At 30.4% G+C, this 13,046-nt stretch overlaps 2 protein-coding genes across 7 annotated transcripts in view; one reads left to right on the top strand and one right to left on the bottom strand.

Moving 5' to 3' along the window:
• Csmd3 (CUB and Sushi multiple domains 3) overlaps positions 1–13,046 on the top strand; it is a 1,105,037-nt gene that overhangs the window by 499,493 nt on the left and 592,498 nt on the right. For all 6 annotated transcript variants that reach the window (XM_048802035.1, XM_048802036.1, XM_048802034.1 and 3 more), the window contains one exon: positions 5,978–6,099. In XM_048802035.1, the coding sequence (XP_048657992.1) occupies positions 5,978–6,099 (122 nt within the window). The remainder of the gene's footprint in view (positions 1–5,977; positions 6,100–13,046) is intronic.
• The window catches only part of LOC107142749 (condensin complex subunit 2-like), a 4,460-nt gene continuing 2,889 nt past the window's right edge, over positions 11,476–13,046 (bottom strand). The window contains exon 3 of the mRNA XM_048802398.1: positions 11,476–11,479. Coding sequence (XP_048658355.1) covers positions 11,476–11,479 — 4 coding nt within the window. The remainder of the gene's footprint in view (positions 11,480–13,046) is intronic.

Below are 13,046 nucleotides of genomic sequence, written 5' to 3'. Positions count from 1 at the left end.
TTTTGGATAACCATATTTTGTTTTAAACTTAAATGGCAAAAATTTTTATATTTTATTTATTAAACCAATATTTGTTATGGTTTCATAATTCATTCTTATATTTAGAAATTTTCACCTTTTTTTCCTATTTTTATTTTTCTTAGCATTTCATTAAGGAATTTTTTTCTAACTATATCAAAGGTACTGGTTCACTGTAGTTGTCTACTTTAATCATGTTTACTTTTCTCCTTTATGTTATTATAGGCTATACCAGGAAAGAAAATTTGTATCAAAATAATGCTTGAATTGAATATAATTCAATAAAATTACCAAACTTTTCTTTTTACCTGAACAACCCAACACATCAGAAAACTTTCATGGAATAAAAAATATCCAGGAATAATCAAGAAAATTTTGAAACTGAACAACAAAGGAGAAACTTGTACAATATCTATATTAAAAGTGATTAAAAACAGTATAACAGTGGCAGAGGAATAATCATGGATCAAACAATACAAAAAAAATAAAGGCCCATATCCATGTATATCTATGTATAGTTTTCTTATGTGGAAATATATTTGTGAATGTGCATACATATGATAATATAATATAAATGACATTCTCAATTAGTGGAGAATAGCATTTACTGTAAATACTCCCCTAACTTGTCATATAGAAATAGCTTTCAAATAAATGAAAAGTTTAAATATTGCAAAATACCACTTTGGTGGTATGATAATTTTAATAAAGAGAGTATTTTGACCATACTTTTGAAGAATGCTTTCCAAAGCAAGACATAAAACACAGTTCCTAAATGTTAAATCTGCTTTGTTAACATATATTAAAACAATGTATGCAAAAAAAAAATTTAAAGCAAAGTAAAAAAATTAAAAAACAATAATAAACTGTGGGAAAATATTCTTAGAACATAAAAAATGTTTAAAATAGATAGTATACAGGAGCCTCCTATAGATAAATAAAGAACAATTGAAAACAGAAAAAAGTACTCAACTAGAAAATTTTAACAAAGAAATAGAAGCAGCAATGAAAATTTGTGTTAGGCCATATTGTTATGGCAAGATTGCAATAATTCCATGAGTTGATCTTAAAGCAGGAGACAGAATCTTTATTCACCAGCCAGTGGGCCACTACAGTCCTCCTGGGGTTTGAGTACACCTCTATAGTCCAAAACCATAATAATCATAAGTGGCTGTTGCTCTGATTTGAAACCATAAATAAATGTCATGAGATCTAAAATCCTAAGTAGAAGGTGGTTCCCAATGTCCCTAGTTGCCTACAAGTTAAAGAATGGTTACTAATATCTAGACAATCAATCTCTGACAGAATACATCATCCAAGAAAAATGGGATAGTTTTATGTTATATAAGAATTGCCATTTTGTGTTGCCAAACATGCTATGCTAAGCAACTGTTGATGGATACAAAGGAGGGGCTTTCCCATGGGAGAAGCATTTCTTACGTGAAGTGGAGTCTTAGGGTAAAATGGAGACTTGTTTAGTCATTGCCCAGATAGCCTGGCCCATAACAATATAATAAATAAAGAAGTGGAAATTAAAACATGTGGACATACTGATCAGAATGACAAAAGCACAAATGGTTGTTGATACTTCTATTATGGTAAGAGAGTTTACTTCTCTTAGATTGTTTTTGAGAGTATATTGAACAAACTTTTTAGAGTAGTTTAGGCATATTTATCAAATTTTTTGATGCTCACATATTGTGACTAAGGATTTCATCTTCTTCAAATTCATACTGCAATGATAACTCAAGTGTAAAGCACAAATAATAGCACAAGTATATAGATATAGTATTAATATCTTTATTAAAGCTTTATCAAAAAAGGTATTATGAAGACATTATAGGTAAAACATACAAATTTTCAACATCATGTGAAAATTATCAATCAGAAAAATCTCAGTGGCTTACAACAAAGTACCATTTCTACTTAGTTATGTTGTATATTATGCTGATTTCTATGAGATAATGCTGCAGTTCTGCTCAGACAGCAGATATGTTTTACATGTCTTCTCATTTCCACCCAGAGATAAAGGAAATGCCCCAGTCATCATCTACTGTTCTCAGAGTAAAAGACTAAAAACTTTGGAATATTTCCACCAACTTTTTGGGACTATTAAAATTTATGAAAATCTAAGTGTATTTACTAGAACAGTCTTCCTGATGTATAGGTGTATCAAAAGCTTTCATAAGAATGTGTATGTGCTTAAATTTGTTTCTTAAAATATGCAAACACTCACACACATGCACACACACAAACATGTAAAACCATATACACTCACAAATGGACATTGTCTGTGAATTATATCCAACCTTGCTAAGTGGTCATTATCGGGTTTGCATGGAAGCAGACAAAAAACCCAAAATATTTAAAGTTGATTTTTACCTGCCATTTTATAAGTGTGTCATCTCTATTTTTATATAAAAAGAAAATAATGTTCCACCGGACATTTTCATAGTTGCAAGAATTCTTCATCATCACAAAGAGACCATTTATTTTATAGTTCATTTAAAATTTGTGCCAAAGAGCTTGTATATTTGTTCCATTAACAAACGTTTCTCCATGAAAATCAAGTACTAGGAGTTAACAGAAATGATAAGTAAAGCCTTGTCCTCAAAAGAAGACTGTAATTGTGTACACATTTTCGAAGATAAATTATTCCAGAGGATTACCAAGCATGAAATACCACTCAAAGTATGTCCTATTAGAAAGTTATATCCTTGGGAGACTGAGGCAGGATTACAAATTTAAGGCAAGTATTAGCAACTAGCAAAATCCTGAGCAACTTAATGAGCCCCTGTCTCAAAATTTAAAAACAATAATAATATGGACTGGGGATATATAGCTCAAAGGTAAAGCACTTCTGGGTTCAATTCCCAGTACCTACCCTCCCCCGCTCCCCAAAAATAGAAAAAAGAAATAAAAGAAAGTTATATCTACTAACATTAAACCAATCATGTGTTTATTGCTATAAAATTCTCATTGCTATAAAGTTCTTAGTCTTTATAACTTCATTCTGTATCAGGTCTAACACAAACATTTTAATACATGTACTCTTTGAATAATAGGGTATGGGTTGTGAGCACTAGTCCATTACAGAATCCTGAGTGGAGGAATTAGGGATTGAATACAGGACACCTAACCACTGAGTTACATTCCTAGCTCTTTTTATTTTATTTTATTTTTTTGAGGTAGGGTCTTGCTAACTTACTTAGGGGCTTGTTAAGTTGCTGATGCTGGCCTCAAACTTGTGATCCTCATGTCTCAATCTCTCTCAAGTCGTGGGGAACACAGGTTTGTACCACCAAGCTGACTGAGACCCTGTCTGTCTATCTATCTACCTATCTATCTCTCTACTATCCATCTATCTATCTATTTATATAGGTACCAGAGTTTGAACCCATGGGTGATTAACTACTGAGCAACACACCCAGCCCTTTTAATTTTGTTTTATTTTATTTTTATTTTGTGAAAGGATCTCACTAAGTTGCTTAAAGCCTCACAGCTGGGAACCCTTTTGAAAGAAAAAAGTGACCTCACAAAAAACTTGATTTCATTTAAATGAATAGAATCTTTTCAGGAAATTTAATAAGGAGTATTTTAGATTGGGAAACAGAATGAAAAAAAAATATACAGAGTATGATATATTAAAGAGAGTACAAGTCTATTCTGGCACAAGTAAGTATATGAGTATATAAAATGGCAGGACATTGTATTTGAAAAGGAATTTAGGTTCTCACAGAAATAATTTTATATTATATATAAGACAGTTTCTAATTAATCCTGTAGAAAATAGATACCAAGCTTACATGCAATTAAGAAAAGCAATCAAATATGTATTTTCAAAAGATAAATACAGTAAGATATTTAACAGAGAAAGATTAGAGTCTAGAAAGAGTTAAATAGCTATGACCAGACCAGAAAAAGGGACCCAGAAGCATTGGGTATTGTGAAGAGATGAAGAAGAGAACAGTTGTTTCAGAAAAGCAATACATAGGTCTTACTGTTACTGTCAGGGAGGTGGAGGGGCAAATTAAGAAATACTTAATTAAAATTTACATTAAAATGATGGGTAGAATGTACAGTATACAGATAATAAACCTTTAAATTAAGAGAAATGCCAAAGATGGTAATATAGATTGGAGAGTTATCAACATAGAACTGAATATTCAAGTCATAGAAGTGAATTAGTCTTAACTTTTCAGAGAATATAGAAAAAATAGAAAAGGCTATGGAATCAATTTAGGATTACACTGCTGTGGGTCAGATGGAAAAAAAAAATAGGACCAGAACAAAGGATATGGTGGAACAGAACTATTTAAAACATAAAGGCAAATAAGAGTGTTCCATATTATGTAAGGAAAACAAGAGGATTTCAAAGCTTTTCAATATATTCTGTTATTGCTGAGATGTCAAATATAGAGAAAAATGAAGAGATTATTAGATTTAGCAGGTAGCATGTCATTGCTAGCATTGAGAATACAGTTTCAATATTAAGATTAGAGTAGGAATTGGACTGAAGTAATTTGAAGAGTGAAAGCAGAGGAAGGAAATGGATTAGTGAGCATGGAAAAAAAGATTTGTGATAAGTTTGGTAGTAAATGAGGAAAAATGGTAAGCAATGTTGAATGAAGAAAAATATCATTTATTATTTTTTCTGAAAAAATAATATAATTTTGTTATTCAGTATGTAGAGATCATATATATAAAACAAAATTTTATATATATATATATATATATATATATATACACACACACACACACACACAAAACAAAATTAAATGTGACTGAAAAGTGACCACAAAGTTTAACTTTGAAGTTTAAGAAAATATGTATGGATTGGATTCATACTAAAATATAAGCAGAAGGGAAGAAATTAGTGGAAAAGATAAATTTAATATACTATGCAAACATACTTTCCCTGATAAGATGACAAGACTTGTAGTCAGAAGACCAAGGCTCAATTTCTTGGTGTTCTACCTATTACCAGAGTGACCTTGGTCAAGGCAAGCAAACTTTGGGCACCTTCATAAACTCATCTTCAAAGTGGTGATGATAACAACTGTGTAAAGATTTAAGTACATATGAAAACATGTTTAACTACACATATTTTAAAATATGATAGATTATTATTCATTAATTAGAAAATAATTACATAGTTAGGATTCTAATGGGATAGGGCAAATAAATGCATATCAAAATTATGGCACCAAGAAATTTGTGGTGGCCAAGAAGGAAACTAATAAACAGCCAGTGTGTTGATTATCTGTTTTATGAAGAATAAAGAAGAAGTAGAACATTGAGAAAGTATTACAACTTTTAATTTTGTGGGAATTCATTAAAATGAATTTTAATGAAATGTAGATCATGTTTAACTTTCAGAAATTTAGATAATATGGTCTTAGTGGTGTGTGATTCACAGTTAGAGGAACAGAATGAGTCATTTTAATGTTGATGACTAGCAACTGTGCTTTTATGAGTCCTTGGCTACTTAATAAATAGAAATAAAACAATTTATAGATTGCTTAATCCATCCAAGGCTTTGCTTCTTTTCATTGTATATTTTTAATTAGCATATTAGGTTAATATAAATTCCTCTCATTAAACTAAACAATTTACCATCAGGAGACAATTTATCATGCTTCACACCACAATTCATAACTAATTTTGATTAATATTGAAAATATCATGTTTGCAAATCTCAGGATATCAGAATCTAATTCTGAAAAGTGATATTTAAAGTGCCATAGTGTACATTTCAGTATACCTCAGAATTTTATTGATAGCCAGTTTTCGTTTAAAATAGAACATAACAAACATTCTAATTTTGATAAGTGACATTAGAACACCATAATATACATTTCAATTATTATAAATTATAATTGTGTAATTTCAAGTCTATTGAAAGATATTTTATTGCTGTGTTGCATGCTTATTTTTCACATTACCATTTCTCTTTTAGTGAAGACATGTGGCTCTAATCTTCAAGGACCAAGTGGCACCTTTACGTCTCCCAACTTTCCATTCCAGTATGACAGCAATGCCCAGTGCGTCTGGGTCATCACAGCAGTGAACACAAATAAGGTAAGGGAAAACCATCTGTGCATTAAAACCATACTCAAAAAACAAAGGCAGATGTGCAGTATAGACAATTTGAAACTAAAGTATGGTTTTGGCAATATTTCTTACTTATCCATCCTATGAAACAATTTTGTTTCTGAAATTGGTAAAAAATAATATAAAAATAATACAAAACCTTTGTCCTAGTTTCTAACATACAAATGAAAACACATCAAAATTAATGTGTTCCAAAGTACATTTTGAATACTGTGAGTCCAGATTTCTTCACTGAAAAAGGAACAATGAATAATGGTTTCTCTGTTGAATTTTTTTCTGTTTGACACATCTTTGGGTTATATCATGTTTTTATACATAGATGAATTTCATTTCATTATTTCTCTATTGCTACATAGTTGATGTTCTCTGTAATAATAGAGGATTCATATATGGATATTTCAAAAGGTTAAATTATCTTTCTATTTGATTCTAAAATGAGTAATACATCAAATTTGCATGTACCACCATACTTCAAACTAAATTATAACACTGAATGAGAGCAGCTGAAAAATTAGTTATTTTTTCCAGCTCTATTTTTCTCCTCTTTGTAAAATGTGATTTTATACCAAAAGAAATGATTTAAATATGAAGAATCTAAATTTCTCTCAGAAACAGATTCTGTGATATCTTCTCTGGGTAAGAAATTTTTAAATTTTTCATTTGTTCCTTTTAGTTGTACATGACAGTAGAACATATTTTGACATACTATACATATGTGAAGTATAACTTCCCATTCTTGTGTTTGTATGATATGGAGTACACTGGTCATATATTCATATATGAACATAGGAAAATTATGTCAGATTCATTCTACTGTCTTTCCTATTCTCATCCCCACCTTCCCTTCATTCCCCTTTGTCTAATCCAATGAACTTCTATGCCCTTGCCTTTATTGTGCGTTAGTATCCACATTATAGTAGAGAAAGAGAGAAGATTTGCCCTTTGGTTTATTGGAATTGGCTTATTTCACTTAGCATTATAATCACCAGTTCCATCCATTTAGTGGTAAAGATCATAAAGTTGGGTCAGATTGTGAATCAAATATATATTTGTAATTTACCAAAAACTTTAAGTTATTTAACCTCTAAAGTTGGTTTTATCTTTGAAATGTAAATAATTATTTTACAGTATTGTGAGAAATAAGATAATGCATGTAGAATAGTTCATAGAATTACTAAGTACTTGAAATGCATTAACTAATTGCTATTAGAGAAAATATATGGCTATGTGCCAGAAATATCTGTGATCTCCATCAATTTCTTGAAATTGAATCCTAAGAGCAATGGGAATTAAACCTAAGTTGATCACTAAATCAAACCCCTCATCTGTAAAATGAAAATCACTCTATGCACCCAACATGTGTCATCAGTTTAATTCAATGAAACATATATTTATTGAATATGTTCTATGTGCAAACTTTTGGTTATTTAGAAAATAAAAAAAAATCAAGAAGTACTTGGAAAACAAACTATTTTTCTGAGCACTCAGCAACATACTAGGCATTATCCTCAATACTGTTGTTGAGTACATTTGGTGAATTATTTAATCCTCTTAAGGCTTTAATAAGGAAGATACTTTCATTGCCTATGTTTAAGAGAAGGCCTAAATAAATTGTCTAAGATCATATAGCTAGTAAATGTCAGAGTGGTTTACTTTATAAGGTCTATGTATGTATGAAAATATGCTTCACCATAAGATATAATTATCTTTGTTTAAATTAAGCATGGAGTAAATCCTTTATAAAGTATGGAACAAACACATTATATTAATCTTGCATGGCCATAGAAATCTTTTATGTTACATTAATTATCTGTAATTGTCATCAAATGTGGTATTATGTAATGTTCTATAGATACATGCCTTAGTAAGTTTTCATCATTCTCATGGAGATTATCACATTTCTACCTGTTAATATTACCCAATCTGCCAAACTTCTATCTATTCTTTTACCTCCCACCAAAAACATTCAATTCATTTTCTAAGAAGGACATAATTGCTTTTATTTATTTGCTATTTTTATCAAATACCTGATTGGAAATATTAACTTTTTATCAGTTTATCTCTATTTTAAGGAATTCTGTAGAAATTGGTTTTTAATCATTTTGAACCATGATCCTCAGTAAGAATTCCATGCAGTGGCCGAGTTCAAACACATTTTCTCTGTCACTGTCTGTCTCTGTCTTTCTCTCTGTTTCTGTCTCTGTCTCTCTCTCTGTCTCTCTCTCTCTCTCTCTCACACACACACACACACACACACACACACACAATTCCAGATGTAGAACATTATCCCTTTCTACATAAATTTATTTCTGTATGTATATTCTTATTTATTGTAATATATTGATTTTTTAAATATTAATAATATTTCACCAAATTAATTTCATGATGCACTAATGCATTATAGCACATAGGACACTTTTCAGAAGGCAATTGTTAGCACAAACTATAAACACACAGTTATATTAGTTGTCATAAATCTCAGTTTAACCATATTAATCCTTTATATTAACCGTAATAATCCTTCAGTAACTCCAATTTTTTAAAAATAATCTCAATTAACCATATTAATTCTTCAATATTTCCAATTTTCTTAAATAATTAGTACCCATTTTATACTTTATTTGATCACTTTAAAAGCAATCCTGGTGTCATAAATATCTAAAAGTAATTATTGGAAAAATTTTGAAATTTGAAACAGGATGAAACAAATGCACCTGATTTCAAATCTTGACTGTCATTCTTACTAATTATAATATTTTAGCTATGCTCACTTGGTCTTGTAAGCCACGGTTTTCTTTTTTATTTATTAGAGATTATAACACATAAGAAAATGTGAAATTCCTGATACCAAGTAGGATCACATCAAATGATACTTAATATTATTGCCAAATGTTAGGAAACATGCTTCTCTTTAGTTATGTTAGCTTATCTTATATATTTATGCCATAATAAAATTCTATACTTGACTCTTGCTTTACTAATTTATAGGTGATTTGGTTTTGTGCAAAAAATATTAAAAATTAAGTCATAATCATTGCAATTGATTTTTTGAACACTGCAATTAATTTCATTAAAAATAAAATATAGTATCTCAGCATTACATCCTTAAAGAAATATGCATTTTAAAGTTGCTTCATGGTTATTCTACAAGCTTATGTAAGAGAATATTTTCCTTAATTATCACATTTGAAAGATTAATAAAATTGAGGATCTCTTAATAGCAGCAAGTTAAAACATTACAATTGATTCTTTAACCTGTTCATTGAATTAACTTTTCTTCTTTCATTAAGAAATACATTCATACTAGCTCCATGTGTGAAATTAAGCTTTGATGGCCCACCTGTATCCATTTATTATTTTTCCTTTTATAATTACTTTTTCTAATTTCAAAAGAAAAACATGTATTACTTTCTTAGATGCAATATTAGTATATTACATTGTTTGAAAGTAAGTAAAACACTGGAAAATAAGGGCATAAAAATTCAGAGTCATAGCTCCTGAAGGAGCATTCTTCAGAAAAATGAAAAGCAAAAGCTTCACTAGAAATATCTGAAGGGAGCAATATTTTAGTTTATCTTCAGTAAACTCAGACAAGCACCAACCTTTATATTTGTATTTGTATTTGTCAATTATCCATCCATCTACTTATTTTTATTCATTTTATCTCTATATTAAATAGGATGCATATAATATAGAAAGATATTATATGCTAATTTGAGTTGTAGCACAAAATATGAATTATTTTAACAGAAAGCATTTCTAATTTGTTGATTTTACAGTTTTTCTATTAGGGATGAATAGTTTCTATAAATTGAGTGAACTAAAGGCATGATATTTTGAGGAAACTCTAAAGTATTTGTAAATTAGAGTATGACAGAAATGTCATCCTTTGTAGTTTTTCAGAATTAAATTTTTTGAAATAGATGTCAATTTAATATAGTAGGAAGAAGTATAGTTTTCAAATTTTTTTTTTTATTTAGGTGAGCAAGAATTTGAAGTCTTAATAGTCTAGAGCTGCTTTGTCAGACAGAAATATAATGTTAGCCACATATTTGACAGGAAGTTTGTTAGTAACCATATTCTGAAAGATTTTAAATTAATTTTAATATTTCATTAAACCCAATATTATCATTTTAACATAGAGTTGGATTAAATTAATTAAATATGTTGCTGTCATTTATTCATTCTTAATCTGTGAATCAATAGTGTGTTTTACACTTTCAGCACAGCTCAATTCAGACTGGCCTTATTTCAGGTTCTCAATAGCCACATGTTACTATTGACTACCATGTTGAACATGATCTCACCATAGAGAATTCTGTTATATTACCGAATGAAATCTGGAAAGTATGAAAGGTGATGGCACTGGATATTGACAACAACAAATGCCTCATTACATGTTTATTGCTTCAAGTGAAGTTTTGACAGGGATTTCAAGCCTTTTGGGAAAATAGGATGTTCTTGCTGGCAAAGTCACTGGAAGACTTGAGGTTTAAGGTTCTCAACTTTATCAAAGAGAATCCAAAAGTTTCTACTTCAAATTTCAGGATCTCTTTCCTTCTTGATTTTTTCCCCTAATTTTCACATGGGAAACTTGGTGAGTCTATAAGGTTCGTTAAACATTTAGTTATGTAACTTGCACAACTAAATTTGGGATATATTTCTTAACTATACCAGGTCAGTGCTATAGGATGCACATAGTTTTCTTCTTCTTTGACCAGGACCTTAGCTATGACTTTGTTTCCTTTTAACTTCAGCTATGATTTAGTTTCCTTTTTACTTCACTGCAATCATCAATAATCATTGACCACCATAGTCATTATAGTGTTGAGTTAACCATCTAGTGCAGCAACCCTTTGCCTGTGATCCAATGAACCTGCCTTCAATAGGTGTTTCATCCAAATCACAAGAAATAGATGATTGTGCATGCCATTTTCTACTGACGAGCAATTCAACTATGTTCAAGGCCAAAAAATGAGCAAACCACCTTCCAAAATCCCATCTTTGAGAAACTATTCTTGGGCTCACTGTTGATATGGAAGACTGCATAAATTAATGTCTAGTAAAATCATAAAAAGGTTTATATTAGCTATCATAACAAATGAAATATAAGTTGGACAATTGTTATACAGGTATTATAATGCAAACTGCAAAATTTAATGCAGTTTTAGAGAAGCAAAAACTGTATAATTAGATGCAGATAGAAAAAGAAAAGGGAAAATATGATGTTAACAAAACCTAAGAGGTTGAAGTAGGGATTTTGTAGAACTGGTTCTCAAATGTTGAGGATCTGAGACCTTTAAGGAAAGGATGTGAGCCAGCAGGTTTAGACAGACTCTAAAGTCAACTGGAAAAACATTGAAAAATGTCATTTGGAGTATTTCATCCTAAACATCAAGGGGCAGAATATGTGAGAATTGACTTAAAGCTAAGACACAGCACATAAATAATTAGCACAGAATTGCTGTCAAGTAATATAGGAAAGGCTGCTGGTAAAATTCATTTAGAGGTGGACAAGTTATGTTTGAGATGGAAGCTTAGATACCAAGTTAAGGATAAAGTCCGAAAGATCAAAAAAATAGGGATGGTGATATAAATTTGGAAGTTGTCAGCTATGGATGTTATTTAAATACTGAGATCACACAGTGAGTAACTCTTAGAAGGAAAACCATAGGTTAAGCAAATAGTAGGTAAACTACTGATAAAGACTAATTATTAGTATACCTAATTGAAAACATGTTTGTCTATTTGTATGTATAAGTTACATTTTTATATAATTGAAAGATTCCTATTTCCAATCAAGGTTCCAAACATTCAGGGAAGAGTTATAATAAATGCCTAAAGCATATTTGCAGTATTTTATTTGTAAATATGTACCATCAGTATTAAAAGTTACAAAATTTATTTATAATATTAATGTGTTCATAACAACATTTTATATTCAGTTTTTTTTTTTTTTTTTTGGTACCAGGGATTGAACCCAGGGGCACTTAACCACTGAACCACATCTCTAGCCCATTTTATTTTTTATTCTGAGACAGGGTCTCACTAAATTGCTCATGGTCTTGCTAAGTTGCTGAGGCTATCCTTGAACTTGCCATCCTCCTGCCTCAACCTCCGGAGCCACTAAGATTACAGGTGTGCACCAGGAATTCAGTTTGTTCCTTAATGAATTGATAAGTGAATAACTGTCTCATATGAGGTTTCCATCAGTTTTTTATGCATATTAAAAAAGTACTCCTTGTATTTGAGGTTGGGAGCTACTGATTAAAATAATGTGATCAGCTTCCCTCAAGCATATCCTCTTTAAATAAATTTTAAAAAATAATCAAATAAGAAAATTATCATGTAATTCTGTCATGTCCTTCTTATATCATTGACTCCAAATGATTTCAATTAAACACACATCTTGATTTTTGCAGAAAACTGTAAATTCCTAAGCTGGTATTCTAGGGCTCAGTTTGAAGTTACCCAAAAACTAATCCCTTACTGTACCAGATAAAGATATTAAAATCTGGTATTTGATATTGAGTGTTACCTTTGATTTTGATCCTAGAAATTAGAAATCTGTCTTGTTTCCTGTCACTATGCCTATTCTATTATCTTTAGTTTTCTACGATGCAGTCTTCTCTTATTATTAGTCCCTTTCTCAGAAACTGAAGTCCTATTGCTGTTCTATGTCCTGCATGGAGCTTTGTAACCCATCAAAACAGCTTTTCTGCACAGATTAGCTTACTGCCTGCTTCTGGCCTACTCATCATTTTTTTTTTAATTTTTTATTGTTGGCTGTTCAAAACATTACATAGTTCTTGATATATCATATTTCACACTTTGATTCAAGTGGGTTATGAGCTCCCATTTTTACCCCATATACAGATTGCAGAATCACATCAGTTACACATCCATTGATTTAC

This window comes from Marmota marmota, unplaced genomic scaffold (genome assembly GCF_001458135.2).
Source record: "Marmota marmota marmota unplaced genomic scaffold, marMar, whole genome shotgun sequence".
Classification (NCBI taxonomy): Eukaryota; Metazoa; Chordata; class Mammalia; order Rodentia; family Sciuridae; genus Marmota; species Marmota marmota.
The sequence above is the reverse complement of the archived record's forward strand: the minus strand, read 5'-3'. Positions and strand labels throughout refer to the sequence as shown.